Genomic DNA, 24717 nt, shown 5'->3' with positions numbered 1-24717 from the left:
GTTATCAATTTTACGTCACCCATACACTACGACAAAATGGACTTAGGTACAAATTTACGTCAACGCTGAATGCTTAGGAGCTGATTGCCGCCTAAAGCATGTATGAAGTCAAACTCCAGTTTTTGGCCTGCGATAAAATACACGAAAAAAAATACATCACTTTTGCAACTACAGTGGGATTCGTTTGAAAGTGACGGTTACAGAAATAACGACAAAAATTGGTCAAAATATCATCATGTAAACTTCGTTGTTTTGGAATTCATGTGTCAAAATAATACTGTTAAAAAAATAACACTTAATTCCATGTGCAATTCGTACGCATCTTAAGTATCATTTCAAAGACATGTCATTATTAAAAAAAAAATCGTCTTAACCAAAATTTAAATGAAAAAGATTCGTTATTATCGACAGAGGTTGCTACGAACAGTATTTATGAAATTCTTTCATATATTACGCCTTAATTTCCTGTTCTGCTGAGTCCTTTAAAACTCTAGAACTAAGCGTCTAGACAGGAAATGCAATTATGCAGTTAGTTTAAATCGAAGCCACCAAGTTCCATGAACTTCCTTTGATTATTATTAATAATTTATGTATGATATTAGCCATAAGCATTACCTTCATGATCTCACATTTACGGAAGAACATGTCAAACCCATTACAGTCTGTTTAGTGGCAAAATGATTTTATAAATGTTATTATGTTCGTCGTGTTTCGGATAAACTTGGATATATTCCAAGTGCTGCCTTATTCACATTGCGCATTGCGGTCAGATAGCTCGGGGTATTCCATGTATGTCTAACTTTAACAATTAAGACAATGTGTATTTCCAAAGAAATATTTATTCAGTTCAGACAATCTGTACAATACATCTTATAAGGTTATACAGTTATATATGAAACATGGCATCAAAGCAAATGGTAGCACTATAGAAGTGATACGGTCGATTTATAATACATTCAAGAGTAATTCGGCTTGGAGAGCTGGTATGGAAGTAAGTTCTACCTCAAACAATACGAAACATGTACACTTACACTACTTACGATATTATAAACATTTTATAAATTACGTTAATTACAGTCATACAAACGTTCCACAACTAAATTATCCGCACTGTGTAAATGATATGATTTTCTATAAAGTTTTCCCAAACAATACTGCAGGTTTACACTGACTACTAACAAAAGTAAACTTAACAAAGTGTTGTACCAAAGATATGCTCTGAATCATTTCACGAGGAAAATGATAAGAGATTGCACGTGCTTTTCTAGAAAACTAATCAACATACAAAATAACATAAATCGTATTGCACTTTTTCAGTACTTCAACAACAGCAACAATTTTTATTGATAATCAATGCAAACCCAGTTATCGTACTTCAACTAAAGGTGTAAGTCAATACAGCTTCACAAAACATAATGGATTCTATCACAGGCTGAAGAGAGCTGCAATCATTTTATTTCACAAAACCAACAGAAGCTGATCATTTTGCGCAGAGGTGGAAATTAATTCTCGTGTAAATGGATTAGGTACAAAATAAATTCGTCTGTTTATTTTGTGAAATAATCGACACGAATTCATCCGATTAAACAATCACACTGGTGGGGGCACGGGGGAGTTTTGAGGAAGCTAAATTAATTTCTGACAAAGGTACACATCGACTAAAATAAATAATGAACGAAATTCCTAGGCAAGTAATTGGTACTTGTACTACATTATACTGGTTTTTGCTAAATATGTAATAACCTACTTCTAGTAAGCTTTTGTTTCCTTAAAAGCGTTAATCAGTCCAAGTTTGCTTGAATATAGGGAATTCATTAACAATACGTCTACATGGCCGTAGCTAATATGTATTTACAGTAACTGTTCTGTACAATATTCGTTAAGTTTGAAGGATGATGGGATAAGTAACTGAACTTTTTTTTACAACTAATACCGAAAAAATATAATTTGAAAAATTAACAAAAATCGCGTATACGTATTTATTTTTACATATTAAACAAAAAATTTACATTTTAAAATGTTAAAAATTTACAATTTGTGACTTTTTGAAAATATTGTACAATTTTACGTATCTAAATGTGGATGAGGCGCTCCCGCCAACAAACTATTACATAGTTTTACACATAACAACATCAATAATCTAAGAAAATATTTTACACGAGAAGACGAGTTGGGATACGACAATAGCTATGAATTAGAAGGGAAAATTACGCTTAGATGTATGTAAGTTAATTTTGTTTTTATACTACTAAACTGTATTTTTAGGTTTTTTACTACCCTGACACCAAATTACGTATAAGAGTACTAAGAGTAAAATACTCGGCCGTTTCAGTTTTTTTTTTTGTAATTTTGGAAACTGCTGGAAACTTCAATATATGTAAAAATATATGAGTGAGTTCCTGTTCACTATAATATGGCTGGTTGCTTATATAAGCTTGGCACAAAGTTAAAACAAAGTAAAACGTAACAAGCAACAAATTTAGCAAGACTACTGGAAAACAAATATTGACAAAACATAAGTAAAAACATTTAAACGCATTTTAGAATGCTTGTTAAACTTAAATAATTAATCACAACAGTGGTACGTAAAATAACGTCAATGAGTTTAGATCAGAAACCTGATCGAGTAACTTAAAAAATACTATAAAAATTACTTTTAAGTATAAAATATTAACGTGAACACACTACTTTTATGTACAACGAATGAAACACAAATAACGAAGCTTTTTATAAAACAAAAAGTTTTGAACTCGTCACTAGAGTCAACAGTACGCACATCGAGACAACTTTGTGACACGACACTCTGTTTCTTGCACTAGTTAGGTCACAATTTTTTTATGTAGGTACTTTGGAGACGGCTTTTAGGAGATCCGAACCACCGGTTTTATCCAAGCTCATTTTCATAGGGTCGTGGTGGTGCTGGTGTATAGACGAATGCGTCTGTTGCTCTATTTTCTGCTGCTTTTCTTGCTGCTGTTGTTTGTGCCTTTCTTGTTCCTCTCGCTCCCTTCTTGCTTGCTCGTTAATCTCTTTCACCGCTCTTAATTCCTTCTTCAGCTTCATCCTCCTGTTCTGAAACCAGATTTTGATCTGTCTCTCCGTTAGACACAAGGCGTGCGCTATTTCTATGCGTCTCCGCCTTGTCAGGTAATGGTTGAAATGAAATTCCTTCTCGAGTTCCAGCGTCTGAAACCTTGTGTAAGTTTGGCGACCGCGTCGTCTTGGACACCCGTTCGGCCCTGCAAAAAAAAGAGAAAATACCTCGTAAATACATCAGGCCGAAATTCAAAAAAACAATTTTATCGAGAACTAACTCTTTTCGTGCACGACAATAAAACTTAAAGAATGGCGACTTTCTCTTTTACTGTCGTGGCGTTCGAGGGATGCTGTAAACCCTTTATTAAAGAACTAAAAAACTACCCAGAGGAAAATCTTTAAACCGTTCAACTTTCTCCGACAAAAAGGGTTTCTACAACACTATAACGTTCCGACAGTCAGCATCTCTCACTGTCACTGAGATGGCTATAAAATATAACCGTTACGGTTCTAAGCCCTGTTTATACGTCAAGAAAAAGCGCAATAAAACATTCCACGGACTCTTTGGAGGATGTTCGATTGCCCTTTATTACGGCTAAAAGAATTCCGACCAGATATTTGCCCGTAAATGCCACGGAAATACAAAACTTGAGTGGATATCGCTGCACTGCAGTGCCAGGATCTGGCTAATTGCATTCTGTAATTTCTTTTTACGGAACAAAAATTCCCTGGACATAACTCGTCGGCCATCGCCACTAACATCTAAAATTTAAAACAAAGTTTGTGGTGGTTTTAGTATCAAATTACTCTGTCGTTTTTTGTTTAACAATATTTGCGGCAACACTATTAAATTTTCACTTTTTAGAAGTAAGAAATGATGAGAAGGCGTGGGCGTAATTTTTATGGTGCAAATAAAAAAAAACTCACACTTGCTCTTAAATCTTAAAAATAATTTCATTTTGATGGCAGACCTTTTCCTTTAGTTTTATGGTGGATTCTCTTTATACAAGGTGCGTTAAACAATTCACTAGAACCATGTAGTATAGTTTGTAGGTATTTAAGTAGCAGATCCTTATTTAAATTCCCTCATTAAATTTTTAAAAAAGTAAAATGGATTTCTGAGTTTAAAATAATTTACTGCAGAACATTGCTCAGTTCAGTATTAGTATTATGCACCGAAACACTTCCACAATAAATTATTTTAAACTTAAAAACGTTTTTTACTTTGTTAATAAGTTAATTTATCGTTGTCGTTTTCAAGTACTTTGTGGTCGACAGTTTAACATTTGTTGCGATAAACCGGAAAGGTTCTTTGGCATATCATATTTTTAAAGTAAGTCTTGCGTGGTTTGCTATCGTATTTGTCAGAAATCATGAACATGTAACTCTAATTAATGAAGTATTTTATCCATAAAAATTCGAAAACTTTGTATTTTTATTTGTAAACAAAATTTGTTAAAATTTAATTTATCGATTTTTTGTGCTTCGCAACTGAACAAAACGTTTCAATGTACTTGTTACACCGTTCCTACGGACATAATATTCCATTTTATAGTAACACGAAAGTAATTATTACAAGCACAAAGTTTTATCACTACTAATTTTTTTTGAAGTCTTTGAAAAAAAAAAAATTCTTTTGGATCGTCCCTGCCTAATTTCACAATCTTCAAACCATCAAATTCGCCCTCATTGCGATTAGCCCTTTCTTTCCGGGTTATTGCCCCAGGTAGGTCGTCGCTGCCACTTCTCACAATTCCTCATAACATTGTTTACACAGGCGATTTTCCCTTTTTCCACGGATTGATCGAATGTGTGAGATAGGGGTATCAGATTATTAATGTCTTACTGCTGTCGCTGTACACATTACAGATAAGATACGGGGCTAGAACACGGTACAATGGAATCCAACTCGGCCAGGGAAGCAATATGGCGGACCCAACCCGTAACTATGGCAACCGGCCCTTCACCGCAGGGTTCACCCCTCTGCAGGAACGGCGGTAAATCACCAACAGAACTCGGCGGACGTCACCCGGAAGTGATTTATGGCACTCTTAGCAATTCTAAATCGGTAATTAATGCAAAATGATACATAAAACCATCTCGAATGAAACTGGAAGGTTTCCAGCTAAACGCATCCTCTAATTTATACCTGGAATTGTAACTCCACGCATTAAGAAATATACAGGTAAATGAACATTTTTATTGGTGTTGAAAAATCAACGCAAAAAAAAGCGATGTTTATACTCTTACTTCTCCAACGATAAGCGCTTGACAGGTCAGAATAATACGAAAATTCAAAAACTTGTTTGAAGAAATACAATACACTTATTTTTTCCTCGTCACTTGATAAAAGATAAATGCAATGCTATTGTTTGACAGTATATTAGTTCTTTGGTTATGCGATTAAATATTGTTTGCTAAAGATTGTATACCGCACACGGATTTTACTATCCATAATTTCATTGCGGTTGACCTGAAGGGATTATGATTTCTGGTAAATTTCCTGCCAAATTTGTTCCAATGGTTTCCAGTCAAACACCTCATCTAATTGATAAGCACTTGGAGTTTTCTGGGTTTTGTTTAGACAAACACGCAGTCTGCATGCTGATTACCCTCTGTTTGGTAAAAGCCTGTTTTCGATTACCTTCGATGATAGAAAATTTTAGCAATTAACCTCCCATTACGCCCTTAATGCGACCATCAAAGCGCCATATTGAGGACGGTATTAGTTTAATTGTAATGGGAAGACGTCGCAGCCATCTGGTACCATGAATAAATGTATGCAAATCAAAGAGTTACCGATCTCTAGACTGTGACTGGAGGTGAAATCATGAAATTCCATGCACGTATTTTCTCCCTTTCCTTCACAGTCCTTCGTTTCAGACGCAGCCGGTGCAGAAATCGTGACTGAGATGATATTACATTCAACTCCCAATCGAGTTTTCTTGAAACGTTTTAAACATTTATCATGACATAAACTTTAAAATCCAATTATCGAATAATGCATAGGCAAAGACGGAGAGGGCTGCAAATCACTTAGGAGGTGGCATGGAGGATGTGTCGTTCAGAAAGGAATGGCGTGAAGTTAATCGAATGGTTTTCTATTTATTATCATAAAACAAAGAATTGTTGAAGTTTGAAATGTCATATCTAACCCGTCAAAGAAATATAAATATGTTAGCTGTCACAAAATATAAAAATTTGAGACGGTAAAAATTAAATCTGAGAAAATTCAGTGTTGTTATTTTTAAATTGACTACAATTATTGAATTAAATAAATGTGATAGCTTATCTAAAACCCAGAACACGCCGAGTGCTAGAAAAAAATCCCTTTTTTTATGTTAAGCAATAATTATTTTGACGACCACGGAAGTATTTATGTATCGGAGATTAATCGAACTCGTTGGGTTTGCTGAGCATTACTTTATCCCAGGTGCGTCTATTAAGTTTTGTCAAAATGTTTTGTAACCGATATCGTCAACATAATATTCTTCGTAGATAACCCACTCCACTTGGTACTCTCTAATTAGACGCAGTATCATCCCACTTTCAGCCTCCTCGTTGGAAAAATTCGTAATCCTACGCACACGCCTTTCGAATGCCAACAATCTCATCGATTTTCTCCCGAGGGTTCCATAATAACATGTCTATTGTCGTTGATTGTTTCTAATTGAAGAAAAGTAAATTTGATACAATCGAATCGATGGCCCCGTCCCATTAAACCGAAAACATGGCGATAAATCCATCTGCGTAATGACGACATCCTGGGGGTGTCCTCCTCCTCCAAATAGGTGTACGATTACGCCCTTCGTGTGCGGCAACATCTCGAAGGGCATCAGCCTAGGAGTAGATTTGTTCGGAGCGGTCCCTTGCGGCTCAGAGGGCACAGTTGGGGTTAGCATCTCGTTATGTAAAGTGTCTGTTTACAGGCATAACTTACGCATTCTGCCTCGCCCATAACTTGAGCAGGCTGGCAGTTGTAGCCAAAATGATGATGGCAAATGGCTCCACGACAACCATTTTACAAGCAATTTCTAATCTTCTAATAGTCATCAAGTGATTTGTTAAATTGGTCGGCCTTTTTCTTTCGCCGAGAACAGAGAAAGTTAATGTTTCGTGCCTCAATTCGACTCTCCAAACAAATATACCGAAATAAATGGCTCTATGATGTGAAAATAGAGGTACGGCTTAAAATAGTGCCGAAGAATTGGTTGGTGGTTCGTTATCGAAGATTTTTTTAAACTTTGACTAACACACTCCAGACCCCAATGAATAATTGGATAGGTTTGTTGATGTTAAAGAGATGAAAGCGAAAATTATAAAAGAATTATTTATATTACCACTTGTTTATTTACTAACTTTGTTAAACTGTTCAAAAGAAACTTTCATCGCGGTCTTTATTACGCCAATATAGTTAGGCACAAATTTTCGCATGCTTTGTATTTCAACGATCGATGAGAGAAGATCCGATCAATATTATACAGGACCTGTTCTATAATCAAACAAACGAGATATTCGAACCGCTGAACTCGATTATAAAAGACAAAGAATGCAGACCGTAGCGTGATATTTACTCATAACATGAGCGGGAAATTAATATACTCCATTACTTTGGACCATTATAATTAACATAATTGGATTGTTGTAGGTTATAATTGGTTGTGATTATCCCGAGCAAATCAACATTATTTAATTAAGAGCGTCCATTAGCGAAATGCAACCTCTAGATGGAACAAGAGCAGATGGAGCAAAAACATGAAGTGTTTGGCATTAGCACGCGATTTTGACACGGAAAATAGACCCAAAGTTCAGAGAGGATTACCAACATTTAGCAAATTGTGCTCACCGAGAAACACTTTCGGTAAGAGAAAAGTATAATTTGATTTTACTTCGATTTTAAAAACACGACTGGGATTAGAGCTGTCTGGAAGTGAAACATCATTTTTTAATTTTTTAAGAAACAATTCTCTCATCTGGCAAGAATGCGGTTTTTACGTTATAGTTGTTCTTTTTGTCTAAATGCATTTCGACACTTTTATCTATACACACAAAATTCTCTTTAGTGGCCGACGAAAAATGGATAGTTGGATGATTTTAAGAAGCCATCTAGGTAGATTAAGATAATAGTTGAGAAATTAAGATTCCACGAAATATTAAGCTGTTAGAGCATCATCACTAAAAGCAGCATATTACGAAATGAAATAACATAATTAAGAAAGCATTATTAATTAAATCAAGCTTTAAGACATTGCCGAAAAATATTTTACAGCATTAAAGTAATAAAAATTCAGCTTTGTACTTATTATTAGTGTCATCTATATTTATAATTGTGCATTCATGAGATTGCTTGTAACGTCGTACAGAGAGAGACTTTTTAATAAATCTTCTTTTCATTTTAATTTTTCCATTTATTCTTTGAAAATGTTTGGTTTAGTTATACAGGGCATGTTAAAAAAATTATTTTGCTACTTTTCAATAAATTATTTGAGTACTTTCATTGGCTCCATTTTCTTTGAAATTTTAACTATATAACTTAAACAGGTCTTTTCTGAATGTAATAGTAAATAATAACATAATAAAATTGGAACAGTTTAATTTTTATTGATCTGAACCTACATCAAATTATGAAGTAACTTATTTATTCTACGTTAGTACATATATTTATGATATTCGACGAAATATTATTTCTAGAGATAACAACATTTACTTAAAACGTGTATTCAAAAAAAAAAAAATTTAAGGTGGCTATAATTTATAAAAATTAATTAAATTATTTTGCTTGCCTTTTTGGAAGAATCCATAAATTTTATACCATTCGATTACTCATATACTATTTATGTCCGACTAAAAGAAAACAATATGAGTCTAATTACTTTTAGCTAGAGATAAACAGTTCCGTCTGTTTATTGTCTTTTGTTTACAAACTGATTACCTACTATTTTTTGTTGGATCTAACATTTTAATAAATCTTTTGTACCTACGTCAAAAATTACAATGTAATTGTAGATGTGGAGAAAAATTGTGTACTTGGAAATTATATTGTTAGAATACATCTAAGGATCATTTCAGATCTACTGAAATATACAACAGTAAATATATATAAATGTACAACCGGTATAGTAATGAATTCGTAGTATTTCAATATTTCCATGTTCTAAGTAAATAATACTTCGAATAGATCTGAGGTCAAACCTTCCAACACAATTTACTATCTAGAACTTAGTTGTAGAAAATTCTAGGAAATGCGTACGGTAGTATGTTTAGTGTTTTACGTGTCAAGTCTTAACACGTGCAAATTTTACGGGCTACCACTACGTAAGGTCGCGAAGGTCAGACCCTATTAAAATTGTAGAGAGTAGTTTATTCAGCTACCAACACGAGAAATATGTATGTATGTTTTCAAGATTTTCACTAGACTTGTGCATGAATTATGACGGTATGCGCAAAATATATATAATAATAAATGAAAATTTTCAAAGGACGTTTAAATATCACCAGATTCTGCCGAAACTTTTCTGATTTCAACGAAAAAGTTATGAACTTGCAATTCAATCTGTCAATGTGCAGTGAATTGGTATGATCAATTGTTTTCGACGTTCCGCTTTTACTTTAGCCGTGTGGTAGACGGTACGCCAACAACAAATAAATAATTCAAGCAATGAAATATCTTCATTGAACCTTTTTGTAAAAGACATTCCACCCACGCCGGCTGCATAAGAATAAGACAATCTTGTTATTACATTACTTACAGCTTTGTTTTCACAAAGACAAGCTATCTCCTAAGTAAGACACTCGTTCTTTTATGCTATAATTCTAAGACGTTGAGATAAACCACCGCAGTATCAAGTATCCTCCAAAGCGCTGTTTCCTTTTTCAAACAGGTTAATTATGGTTATTGTTCCACCACGACCAAGAATTATACAGAGTGCGGCAAAAATTTATGGAAACACACACAAGGAAAAACTCAAATATAAATTCCTCGCTTGACTTATTACGAGAACTCTCCAGGCACACGTGGTGGCGGAATAAAGAATAAAGAAGAAATGTAAATGTAATTGGGGTTCCTTCCAATAATTTGTAAAGTCGTATCTCGAATGATATTGAGTGCACATAAAGAAATATGTATGTTTCAGCGATTGGATTAAACTCGTGTGAGGAATTCCAAATGGAAGAGAGCACGAAGTGACGCGGGTGAAGGAAGTGATAACTATAAAAGTAACGGGAGGGCGGAAATGAAAAGTGCGAAGAAAGGTAAGAAGCAAGGTCGTGCACGCCATCTAGACGGACCGTTCGCACACTTTACGATTTCGAAGATTGGCGGGGTGGATTATGGAATGGATTTTAACACTGGACCTCTATTTTCGGGGAAAATGAGCACGAAGTGGCACTTGATGATTGCTAAGTGCTGGAAGGCTTGAAGGCACCAAACAATTTAGAACTATAACCAAATGCCGGGCCACGTACGTCGATACGATGCCAACTTCACGCGAAATTAAAATATACGAGGCGAGGTTAAAGAATAAAAAAACGCATACTTTCTTCGATTAAAAATTGAAGACCGGGTCTACTTTTTCGTGAGAACGCTTCGATCTTTTACGGAAGATTGTAGATTTTCGTAAATCCGAAAGTAAATAAAATATGTAGATAGTGTTATATATTTTTAGACAACTTATGATTCTATATTTCCGTGAAACAAGTTAATAAAAAAATTATATAAACTTTATTGGCTTTAAGCACAGATCAATTTTCCCGAATATTTTCTAATGGATATATTCGTGTTTTACATTAACATGTCTAGTAAGTTTGTCATGTAATTTCTAACAGAGATGGCTTATTTCGAGTATCATTTAATTAAATAACACTATGTTGATAGTACGTCTTTTGTTGAAAGACTATCGACTCGCGTATAAAATTAAATTAATAAAAAACTCTGACTGCATAGAAAACACACAGACTCAAAAGGTTTTCAGCTCATTTCTTAACAGTTTTGAAACATAAATGAAATAAATTATTCAAAATATTGCACTTTGTAGGATTAAATCTTGAATATGAATTTCACAAGATGTCAAAAAGTAGTCAGTTTCGTAATATTGTAAGTGTTAAAAAAACTTTAAAATTTTTACAATACAATACAATAATTATGCTTCTCCTTGGAGGCGAACTTACATTTAGTGGAGAACGCGAAATTAATTGCGTCTTGTCACTTACTAAATTTTGCTCGCACTGTATGGCGTTGAATATAAAAATGTTACATAATTTCAGTAGGAAAAACAGAGAAAGGTGTTTTATTGTAACAGTATGAAGTTGCTTTAACTAGGGCGCATTTCGAACGCAAAAACGCGAGTTTGTCTAGCGGCAAGTAAATAATTTTTTTAAGGTAAACTTACGGCCGGCCTTGATTAGGTGTATTTGTTGATAGTGTTTCCTCAGGTGGCACGCCGAACTAATATCGTAAAATTAAAATTAGGATTTAATGCCCCTATGATAGAGTTATCTCCTAATTTTTCGAAGCTTAACGATTATTTTATTAGGATGTAGACGAATTTTATTTATACGCAAATTACAGCTATAAAGAAAGTATCAAATGTGGCTTAAATGTTATTGGCTAATTTATTAACACTATAAATAAACTCTTAAAATTATTTTTTATCTCCTAATTCCTGTCCGAATGGGTTATTCATATGCATATTTTATTTATGGAATAGAGACATTTCTTAAAGAAAATATTTTTACTGCTTTCTCTACACCTCTGCATATTAAATTTCTGCTAAAATCAAAATGAAGTAATGGTCGTGGTGATTTTTATCTTAAAATGAATTATTGATGCGAACATCTTGTAAAAGCTGGTAGAAATTAGTTGCAAGAACTGTAACGACGCATTAACTTGACGTGAAATCGGTTATGTTCTACGGAAGAAACGTGTAGCAAAAACACTACTGACTGGAATTTTGAGTTTGAGAGGTCTACAAATCAGTTTCGTTACAAAATTCAAACATTTTGGTTAAAAATTCATTTTTTTATAGCTTCGAAGAGACATAAATTTCATTAGTTTATGCAAATTTTCCTAGATAATCGTTGGAAAAAAACAGGAAAACTTCTGCTTTACCAAAATCTATTCGAATCATTATTCTGATGTGCTCATGATCAACCATAATCTAAACGAGTAGATAGCATTAAAAATAAACGAACACGAAATGAAATATATTATCATCCAGATTACCAGATGTTGTAAAGATATTTGACTTTTCATACCTTATAAGTCACACTATCTACTAATGAAAAAAATAAAGAATGTTGACAACACGATAGCGTGTTTTTAATTTGATACTTTTTACAAAAGCACTTTATAATGACGATAAGAGACACGCCTACACTCCACTGAAGTTGATTTGACAAGCTTTAAAAGCAACCATGGAAAAACCTACAATAAAACTTGTTGGAAAAAGTCGGGTGATTTATCGGTACATGTGTGAATTTCAAAATATCATCAAAAAGGCGGTCTACAGAATCTGTTTAAATCAAAATTATGTAACATTTAATGAGAGAAAAGGGTGTGTATGAGTTTCCGTTACAGGATGTCGGTATTACATCAGTGTCATTTTTCAATTAGCAATTCGTTAGAACCGTGCGTGGGAGAGACAGATGAAATTAATAAGTTTTTAATTTTTAAGGGGAAAAGCTTAATTAAAATTAAACTATACAAAGCAAAAATTTAAAATTTTCTCAAACAATAAATATTTATTTGAATTAGCAATTATGTGTGCAATCAATAATGAATTATTGTCGGCTTTCTGCTTAGAAAAAACTGCTCGTTAAAATTAATATGACAAAATAATGTGCTATTGTTGTCCGCTGTAATAAAATTTTATTGGATACATTTTATTTATGTTTACTAGCAAATTAATTTAAAGCTCATTTTATATTCATAAGAGCAGTTTTGTGTTATATGCATACACATATATTATGGTTGTTGCAAACTATGCTACAATGTTTGATGAAATTTTTACGGCGTATTGTCGTGATCAAACTGTATAAAGAAAAGTAACTTAATCTGAGTTCATTTATATCAATTTATGAGCTTTTAGAGCACTATATACAAGAAGTGAATGAAATAGATCTTGATGCATGAAGCACTAAAAGGAAAACAATTTTCCGAAATTTAAATACAAAAAATTGGTCTAAAGAATTTCGACAGTACTTCCCTCGCTGTCAGAAACGTGACGACTGCATGCCTATTATGTTTTTTTTTCGCAGTGGATTTCTAAGAATTCGGTTTTGTAGTTCCTGAGTAAGTCAATAAAATAAATTTACGCATTCATTAATTTTTTTGAGTCACCCTGTATATGCAAATCCAAAAAAAAATCAATGGAGTGATAAATCACAAGTACAGACTCATCATATTTTGTACAGTTTAGATAGGATTTATTCGGCAAACTTTCGAGCTGACGTCATCAATTTTTTGGAGGGGATAAGCAAATGTATTTTGACTAAACATTTATTATGCTCTTTATAACCTTAAAACATCTTCAAGATTTCAAAGCATTCGGTTTTGTAGTTCCTGAGTAAATCAATAAAATATATTTACGCATTCATTAATTTTTTTGAGTCACCCTGTATATGCAAATCCAAAAAATATGAATGGAGTGATAGATCACAAGTACAGACTTATCATATTTTGTACATTTTAGATTTGATTTATTCGGCAAACTTTCGAGCTGACATCACCAAGTTTTTGGAGGGGATAAGCAAATATATTTTGACTAAACATTTATTATGCTCTTTATGACCTTAAAACATCTGCAAGATTTCAGAACATTCGGTTTTGTAGTTCCTGATTAAATCAATAAAATATATTTACGCATTCATTAATTTTTTTGAGTCACCCTGTATATGCAAATCCAAAAAATATGAATGGAGTGATAGATCACAAGTACAGACTCATCATATTTTGTACATTTTAGATATGATTTATTCCACAAACTTTTGAGCTGACGTCATCAAGTTTTTGGAGGGGATAAGCAAATATTTTTTGATTAAAGATTTATGATGCTCTTTATAGCCTTAAAACATCTGCAACATTTCAAAGCATTCTGGTTAGCAGATTAAAAATTAAATTTCAAAATGTTGTTTTATAATTTTGATTTTTTTTCCAAAAATCTAGACGTTTCGGGTGAAAAGTCAATTCGGAGTTGTAAACTACATGTGTAGGACTATGTTATTTTATACAATTGAAAACCCATTTACTATGTACAATTTTGAAGTGACGTCATCGCATTAGTGGTGGGGATGATTAGACAAATTTTGGTTAGCGTTTTACCATCTACATGATATTCTTAATATAAGTGCAAAATTTCACAACAATCGGTCGAGTACTTTCGGAGATTATCTGTCTAATAAAAATCCGGGACGGCAGACGGACGGACAGACGGACAGACGGACAGACAGACGGAAATGGGAGACCTATTTCTTCGTCTTCTAGGGGTCATGAAAGATCGAGAAAACGTAAAAGTAGAGAGTCGGCCGACGGACTCGATTACAATACTTCCTTTGCTTACGCTCGGGAAGTAAAAAAGGACATATTTACAAAAAAAGGTCATATTTACCAATAAATGATCAACGTTATGAAAGTGTTTTCTGTAAACAATTTTAATTATCTGACGGAATCTATATTACACAAAATGCTTGGTAAAGATTTAATAAGACTTGTAATATCTTCGTTTTTTTGAGTATTAAATTTTTAGAATTCTTTTTACTGAACATTTTTTTAAACACACAAAAACTGATACTCGCCAAAGTTAGATGCTGTATTAAGTAAAATTAGTTACAGAAAACAGTCATGGAAATTAGTCTAGGTTCAGTGGTTTACGAGACCCGCTACTGAAGAGCTCCTTATTCCGAAAAAAAAAAATCACAAATAAAATTACTTATGAGTACTTTATTTTTACTATGGTAAAAGGTATTTGATTTTTTGATTTCTGAAAGTGTTGGAAATACAACATAAATCTGACACAAAGCGACTTTGTAATTATAGCGTGAAAACGTCAACTGAATCAGGTTAACTATAAATACTCAAATTTTATGTGTCGAAAAACACATCAAAAGGCATCTTGTTATGTGGAAAAAGCAAAGAATGCCTCTGAAATGGAACAAAATTTACAACACAAATTAACATTCTGAATAATAATATAAATAACTATGATACATTGACTGTTCTCAAACTTCTGTTGATTATTCAAGAATCGTCACACTTTTGCATTTCTACTCCTTGAAGGAAAATGTTAATTACTTAATTCTGGTGTGGTTATTTTTTGTTTAATTCGGGAAATACGTGGCTGTTGAATCGGAAAAATATAGCAATAAAACCGTTTGATTAGTGTTGTAGACAAAAAGCGTAATAATTCAAGCACTTGCGACTATGGTTTAAAATAAAGTTGAATTAATGACATCAAGATTTTATTTGCATAATTATTAATTATAAAAAAAAGTGAAAGAACATCAATATGACATTAAAGGTTACAGTTTTATTTATGCAGGCACTACACTAGTAGGTAAATGTATTAACTATACTTTTGCAATGACTTATTGTGTCTCGGTTCTTAATTTTTTCTTAACTGAATTGTATCACATCCAACGGAGCTTTTTTTTTATAATTACGTCGTAGGTAATACTTATTTACAATGTGGTGTTCAACGTGGAAAAAAGTCATAACATAGAAATTAAATATCAGAAACGCGGCTGAGTTTTCTGGTTTTGTGTTAGTGTGATCATAAGTGTTTGGTTTTAAAAGTTAGATCACGTCATCATAGAAATGCAGGAGTCACGCAGGGTTAAACACTGCCCAAACAAAAAATTAAGATGCTGGTAGTAGTAAACTACACAGATATGAGATCAATGCACTTAAATAAAAAAGAAAACGTCCTGACAATTTGTTCAATTTGAAACGGTTGGTTACGAAACTAATTTTTAAATATGAAGCGAAGTTTATTATCACAGATTACAACAAAAAATTCTGTAACTAAGCATTCTTATTCAATTCGACTGTTTACAAATGTAATCCTGTAATTATTAAATGTTTGATATTTAGATACAAACGATGCCATAAGATAGTTACATTAATATAAAGTGAAAAGTGTCCACTACATGAGGTAGGAGCTATATGGGAGTCTTTCATATAAACTAATATGAACGTCTACATCTTGATAAAGAAACCATTCTTGGCCATAACTGCAATGTTAATATACAAACGCTTCAGTTAAAATGGATGCATTTCTGGGAAAAACATGCAACTTACTGATGTTTATTGAAGTTTGCGGACAACTGCGAGTACAAGAAAAGATCAGTGTCACAGGTTAATGACTCAAAGTATTTTATATTACAAAGTATTCACAAAACATATTTAATTCACTCAAAACACTAGCATTTTAACTCTTTCATCAAGTAATGATGTCTATGTACTGAATTCTAGCCCTCACAAGCGGCTCCCTATATACTACTAGTTACAGAAAAAAATGTTTTAATATATTTTGTGAAAACTAACAATAGTGCATACTAGAAATGTCAAAGTACATGCAGGTTAAAATTGAGTCTGAAAATACTAAAGAATCATCGTGCAATTCAACCAATTTCCTATCAGAATATGTGGGGGTTGCTGGAATGGACCTTCCTGTTGTATAGGTTGCCTAATTAACTGTTTCGGATGCTAGTACATTTTACGATCTAAGGTTATCATATAAATGGTGTCAAAAACAAAACAGAGAAGTGATTTATAACACGAAGGGTGGAATCTCGTTTACATAAGAATTGTTTCGACAAAAATATAGATGTTTGTACATTTAACCTAAAAAAAAAATGCTAGTTAAGTTATGTACTAGTTAAAAATTTGTTTTTTTTTTATTGAAATTAGATGTTAAATTCGAAAATAATTTAAAAGTGAACATTATGATATCTTCCCTTATGCAATTGTTATACAAAACAACTTTAAATAAATCTTGAGAACATAACTATGAATATCGCATTTTCAGTCACCTCAGTCCTAAAATGAAATCAAACCGTCATATAGAAGCCACATACATAAATACGTAGGCATGTTATTTCATGAAGAATGAAGGATTGCCAGCTTATAAGATTCCAAACATATTCTACACTAAAGTTTGCTGCTCCAAAGTGCTGTTAGGTTTGTCGAAAGGACCCCACAGATTATCGACGTTCAAACATTTGGCAAAACATTTTCAGCCTTCTGAAACAGCTTCTCCCAACTTTTTATTTTCATTGAAATTCAAGCAGTCTTACCGAAGAAAAAGTAATTTTTGTTAATATTGCGATGCATAGTATTACCATATAGAATTTAATTCCACTTAATAAAGAAATGTCTATCTATATGGACATTTTATTAACTGCAGTTATAGTAATCAACGTTAATACACGCACGTGGACAAATATACTGAAATAAAGGATTAAACTGTCACACAAAAGTAGACTTACTAGTGTTTATGTTTTTATCTTTCTCGTATTATGCGTACGCTCTTTGAACGCACGTTACCTAACCTCATCTTTCCAAAACTACGTTGAATAATTCTTTTTAGCATTATGGACTTATTTGACGGTGTGGAAAGTAGGTTTTTACATTTCAATCGATTTGAAAATGATGAAAGTTGTCATCTGACCAATATTTTTTTAAAATTGTGTTCCCTAGAAACGTGTTCGAAAAGCTATGTCTATAATTTAATGTTTTATTTCGTTTAATATTAATTACTCTTTAACAGAACAGAAACAGCTTTTTTATTCTTGAAGCAGGAATGGAATTGATTCATGAATACCGTCGAATTTCGCAAATAATATGCCTTTATTTTACATTAGTTGTTACGGGAGTAACTGTGACACTTACCACTTCACTAGATGTGCCTTTATGATAGGTATACTTCTGGTTCTGAAATAGTGACCAGTGACAAAACACTTCCGATGACTGGTGTTAGAAATCTTGTTTAAATAGTTGTTCTTTTTTCTTAATTATTTAAAAACTGATACAATTTGCCACCATGAAAATTAACAGTAGTGCTGTCTGGTTGAACCACAGCATATACATTATACACAGGAACGATAAAATCAACTATCTTGTTAATTAATCTCATTGGAGTTACCCTCGTACACTAACTGTTAAATGCGTGTTTTATAACAAAATTTTCCGCCACTTTTCATACGCGGAGTCTTAGGCTACGAGAGTGTGGAATGTTACGTTTCTAATAAAAAAGAATTGATGAACACCGTTCACATAGCAATCTACTCGAACATTTGAATGGTGGACAATAATGCGTCCCCTATAGGATTGTTTTTCTTTTTTTATTAGGTTGATGCATGAAAAATTGCGTTTTCTCATCAGCACTGAAGTATCGTTTGTAAGGCAATGGTATAGCATATACAGAAAAATTTAAAGTTCATTGAGTTCATCATCTAGAAGACACTATTCAGAACACACCCAGTAAGGTTGTCAACTGTGTTTCACTTTTTATTCAATTTTTTTGTTACGGGAATAATTGTGTCACTTATTACTAAACTAAGACCTAGCTTCATTGTTATAGGTGTACTTCAGACTGTAACTAAAAATTCCATAGACATATTAAATAAGAGAGTGACAACTCTGTATGTCCCAAACCTCCTGATGTATTACAAGGGATATCCCATAAATTTCAAATTAACGTAAATTGATTTGATTAACGAATATCAGTTAAGTACAACACAACAAACTAAGAAGATATTTTAAGATCTTAAAACCACCATAAGAGTCGACATGGTGAAATTGTATGCGATATAGTTTTTAATTTGATGTAGGCGTTATCTATGACACTTTCCCCAGATGTCTGGGCAACTTCCTGTGATATCCGACTTCATATCCGTTTAGAACTATTCAAGTTTTTTGGAGTTTTATTTTTAAGGTACGTTTGGCATAGTTCCCAAAATTTTTAGAAATCGTCAGTTTTTCCCACAAATTCAATTCAATTCTATCTCAGAAAGTTAAGAACATTTCTGACGCAGTTGCGATATTGTCATATTTAGCCAAAAGATTATACTCTGTCTATCACAAAATTTATCGATCAAAGTAACAAACGCTGTTTAATACCTACATTCGGATAAATAAATATCTTGGTTAATTGAGTTCATTGAGCAATAGCTTGCCAAACAAGACATTTCTTACAAAATTTTGCCTTAAATTCTGTGCCGATATGCTACATCTTGACGTTTGACTAGGTGGACATATTCTTTCCTGGTACATCATTGGGGTTAACCGAAACAAAGGATTCGTTGCCAATTACGACAACTTTATTCAAAGTTTGGTTGTACACTTTTCTGCACCCTCTCTTTGCGCGCTTCTCTTGGTCTTTTAGATACATATTACGCTTTTATTCTCAAGATATTTTGCATAATTCTGGATAGACTTGTTTTCGATATGACGAGTTTGCTAGCCGAATTTCTGAAAGAAGTTTTTTATTATCTGTAGTAGTAGTGGAAGCAGGATGACCAGCAATTTTTTTAAAAGTGACTTCTCGTTTCCTCAAAGTTTCAAATAATGCGCTAAACTTTCAAGTCTGTATTCTTTATTAAAACCTAAGTTTTCACCTCATACAACGCCCCTTTCCACCCGCTCATAACTTACTGGACAATTGCAGTCGCAGTGCATCAACCAATAGCCCTCCCGATGTCCATTTCAACAAAACCCAGTAAACAAAATATGAGTTGATTGTAGAAAGAACTCAGTAGCGCAGCATTCATAGTCTGAATCGTCTCATTCCTGCAACACATTCCAATTATAGCGAGCAGGATGAGCAGTTTGGAGCAGAAAATGGGCGCTTGCATACAGAATGCAATTTGGTGCATTCGCATAAAAGTCGTGCCGACGCAGTCGCGTCGTTTCGCTTTGATACGAGCCGCCGCTGGCACGTTCGCCGCGGACGTGCAGTGATTTTCTGCGCGGACGGCGGCGGCTTGGGACGTTGGCAGCGTGCAGAACTGCAACACCAGCGCATTGGCGGGGTAATGTGGCGTTATCTTCATTTGCGCGGCTCATGTCAGCCTACTGGGATAGGATATACAGCACTGTGTCCCATTAGGGACGAGTATGTGCGCAATGGAACTGTGTGGTTTGCATCGTAATGAGAAATGCAATTTTATGCTGGAATGGAGTGGGATGGAGGGATGCAACGGTGGGCGGGGTGGGAGTGCATAATTAATGGGAATGAATGGAAATGGGATTAGCATTCACGGAATTATGGAACTGTGGGGCTGCGCAAAATTCAAAGTTTTTCCTAGATTTCAGGTTGGAGAGAAATGGGGTGGTAGATTTTAACAAGATTGATTTTAAGAATGTGAGGAAATAAGTATAATTTAATAAGTGTACATAAAGCGGGCGATCCATCAAATAAATAAACATTGCAAATTATTGTAGATAGACTCATATCTATTCAATAGTGTGTTGCAAAAATATTTCATAAAATCATCACTATACGACTTACGATAAATTGTTGGAAAGTGACCATTAAGTTGGCGCAGTGTATACAGACTTACCCAAGGCTTTTGACTGATACTCTTTTATTTAAATTAAATCAAACCGGAATTTGATAACGTTACATGTAAGTATATTTAAATTTAATACCAATTTTTTAAAAATAATATCCAGGCATGATTTCAAACGCCGAATACGTCGATATGTACCTAATTTTGGAAGAATGCTAGAGCTGGTATCCTGCAGACGAAATCCAAGTGTAAATGTGTTTACGAAGCTAGATCAAAGAATCAGGGAGACTGGAAATGTTACACCACAAGGAATACTTGGCCGTGGACGTTCCAATAGAGTTCTCACTTCGATAATGGAAGAAACTGTTTTGAACCTGGTGGAAGAAAATGCAAGAATTAATTAACACCTGAAGCATTGCATAACAACTGGAGATCCATCAAAGTTTGGTACCCGAGGACAATGGAAACCAAAGCCATATTTGCAACTGGCTCTTTGATTGACGATGACCTGCAGCGGGGGTGAAATGTTCAGTCAACATAAACAGCATTTCTATTAAAAGTTTCAAAACCCACATGTTTTTTGAAAAAAATCAGCAGCAACAATTTAATCTTAGTAGTCTTAGTAAATCTAATACCAGATAGATGAAATGTAAGCCATTTAAAATTTTTTTGTAAAACGATTTGATCGGTAACAATCCATTGGTTGCGGCACGTTGTACATGGTTTCAGTTAGATGGTTGAAGACCTCATCGAGCAGATCCAGTTCGAAATCAAGAGTATTCTACCATTTGTTTTGGGTATGACGTCTTTATTAGGTGGACTGCTAGGTCCCCTGATTTAGTTGTCTTTTTTGGAGCGAAATTAGGTTTATTTAAATAGGGTAAATAACGAAAAGAACTGATTAAACGGATCAGACTGACTATTGATAAAAATATATGTTCTAGAGTCTATAGTTTACTACTACAATTCTCACTGTTGCATAGCAGTGTTATAAACATATAATTTTGGAATGAAGAAAGGAGGTGATGGATTTTTTGAACACCTTACTGCCATGGTCAGAGTCCTATGTAACTCAGAACTTATTCTGTAAGTTAAATGATTATTGTTCTAAATCGGCCCAAGTCACTTTGGAGGTGCGTCAGAGCTTTCACCTTGGACCACTTCTCCTCTTAATACAAAACTGAAGATAACAATAGAAAATATCTCCAGACTTAACTTGAATAGTTTTGCAGTGTAGTCTTCGCTAAACGACTCAGATCTTGCTTTGGTCAAACGTAACTATATGTATATTATAGTAGATTTACGTCGTGAGTGAAATCAAACATATCCCACATATATTCTAAACGTCGTTGGTCTTCAATATGTGCAATTGATCAAGAGTTGGAATTTCTAATTAACTAGATTCAATTTACAAGTAATTACCTATCATTAATCTATGCTTGATTTTATTCAAAGAATTGCGGTCCACTTTGCTAGTACTAGACCCTTAATAGTTTTATATATTATCGACGGAAGTTCATGTTTTTGCTTTACCTAAGAACATCTGTTTTGATCTGAAAAGCATAAACATTTTTCTTCCTTTTTTAGTTTACCCTTACTTTGATATTTTTTTTATTAATGTTGTACGAGTATGTTACGTGACTAGTTTAGACAGTATGTACTTCGCTTGTCCTTTGAAGTGTGATCTTTACACAACATATTCCCGCTACAAAACTCATCAACATTTTGGTTTAAATTAATTTTGATGTCTATTTTGGGATCCCTAGCAAACTTATTTATTCAACGCCTTTATTATTGCCACGAAGTAAACCAGATTGCTGCTTATAATAGGTCGGCAAAAGTCGGAAATCTGTGTCAACGCATCAATTTGAACTTGAACCGTTGGTTGATAATAATTGCCAAATCTTTTATATTGTTATTTAAAAAACACCACACTAATTGTGAATCTCAGAAATTAGTGAAGGTAAGAATTTGAAAATGTTATGTTCTTAAAATTGTCCAATACACATATGTATAAAATTTCAGCTGTTTGCAATAAACGGCACTTCGAGATACCTGATTCGTTCCATACTTTTGCCCTATCCCGTATATTTTCAAGTGAGTCAAAAAGGTTTTGAGTAAGCTAATTACGTACTTTTCAGTATAAGCAATAATAATCTAGAAATACATTTAAAATTTCACAGTGGTCAGTATAGCACTAGCGTGAAATGAAAAGTGAAAGGAACTAGTTACTACTAATTGGAAGAAGGATCAGGTACTCGATGTGCTAATTCTATTTACTGTGATTCAATGACTTTAGTAGATAGGAGATCCACTGCACGTGTAGAAGCAAAGACATTGGAACATAGAACCAATAGGAGATAGCTACACGAGTATTGTTGTTTTGTATGCCTAATTTTAGCAATGGTTTTTCTTCTGAACAAAAGAGCAATTTTTCCTGATTCAAAGCTTTTTTGACAATTATTATCTTCCACTTCCTTCTCTCGTTTGTTTCTCTTTCCAACTGTAAAACTTTAAGAATTTTATCACTTCCTGTCTCTTCTCTACCTGACCTTTTGGCCTTCCATTTCCTTTAAATAAAGGAATCATGATCAACAGAAAATTCAATATGATCATTTTCTTCTTCAATCCTCAGCCTATATCCCAACCATCTAATTCTCTGAGCTTTAATGACTTATGAGAGATAGCCACAGTTGTTTTTACTTCTAAAAAATGACAGTTGGTCTAATGTTTGTTGTGTACGTATATTCTTATCTTGGTCTTCCGTGATGCTATCCTCAATTTAAAAATTTTAAACATCTTTGCCTGCTGTCGTACTAATTTTTTAATTCTCTCCTTGTATTTCCAGTTCGTATCTATCATTTACGTGAAAAATCGGGTATTTGCAACTTCCAACCCTTTCTTGGACTTCATTATCTTGTATTAATTTCTTTTTTCTTTTCCTTTTTTCATGATTTGCAGGTGTTTTGTCATGTATTTTATTTTCAATTACTTGTATTAATTTCTATTCTGTTTCTATTTTAGTCGCATCTTCCGCATAGGCTAGACATTGTTGTTCTTACATGGCCCAGAACAGTATTAAATAGAAATGTGCTAAGTTTCTTAGACCTTGATGTCCACATCCGGACTTAATTAAACAAAAATCCTTTTTTCTCAACTAGTACTGAATAAAGGAAAGCGCAACGACTACAATGCAGTACTAATGATTTAAATTAATTCCGTTTGCTGACTGTTATTTTTTTCCTTGCCGATAAGAATACTGATAACAATTATTATTAATACAATATTCAAATAGGCCCGTTTACTTATAATATTGATAACAATGTCTACACATTGGCGTCACATTTTTTTGTAATTTAATTTCAAATTGTTATAACAAGCAGTGCAACCATACTGTACAATATTTTAAGTTTTTTTTTTTTGCAAAATCTGTAGCAACGAGGTATATTTCGAAAGGGAAGATCTGGAACATGGAGACGTTGAAGTCGTGTTTATGATAGTACATGAGACACTTAGAACGCTTAAGTGGTACTGTAATCATAAGTTAAGTTCAAAGATAATTTTGACGCACTACAGATTTTATAAAATTGGTTTTTGATATACTCGTACATGTGTACATGTTGCCAAGCATAAAAAAAATCCTGAGGAAAAGGGATCCGGGCGATCTATTCACAGTGACTGCAGAACGAAAGTTATATAAATTAATACCCCTATTACATGATGTGCAAACAAAGTAATTTTTAAGAATACATTGTCTCAATATGGGTCTAATTTAGTGGCATCTAAGAAAAAGCAGAAAAATTTGTGTTAGTTAGCTCTCCCAAACTGATATGACTACTTAAATTACCTTAAAATTTTTAATTTTCCAACAGTTTTTTTTTAAATAAAAAAAATGAAAAATAAAAAAAATCCACCATGTATAACACTTGTGGATCGCTTGGGTAAAACAAAATTCTATTTCGACCCAGTCAACATATTTAACACTTAATAAAGATTTAAAAGCCTTGACATTACTTTATTACTAAATACATAAAAATTACGCGACACACGAATAATTAAAAATAAACTTACTTACTTAAGATATCTGCTTTATTATTCAGTAACATCTACCATATTTTTTACCTTAAAAGTTTAGAAACGTCTTCAACATTTTGTAAAGCTCCTTGTCCTCTTTTT

The 24717-nt window shown here is 33.4% G+C and overlaps 1 protein-coding gene across 1 annotated transcript in view; it reads right to left on the bottom strand.

Annotated features, from left to right (window-relative positions):
• Nucleotides 1-851: 851 nt before the first annotated feature.
• Nucleotides 852-24717, bottom strand: part of LOC135129213 (homeobox protein abdominal-A homolog) — a 408569-nt gene continuing 384703 nt past the window's right edge. The window contains exon 7 of the mRNA XM_064056350.1: nt 852-3239. Coding sequence (XP_063912420.1) covers nt 2836-3239 — 404 coding nt within the window. The 3' untranslated portion in view covers nt 852-2835. The remainder of the gene's footprint in view (nt 3240-24717) is intronic.

Source organism: Zophobas morio, unplaced genomic scaffold, assembly GCF_036711695.1.
Source record: "Zophobas morio isolate AGI-343-1 ecotype UQ-CSIRO unplaced genomic scaffold, CSIRO_AGI_Zmor_V1 ptg000014l, whole genome shotgun sequence".
Taxonomy (NCBI): Eukaryota; Metazoa; Arthropoda; class Insecta; order Coleoptera; family Tenebrionidae; genus Zophobas; species Zophobas morio.
This window is presented reverse-complemented; position numbering and strand designations above follow the sequence as displayed.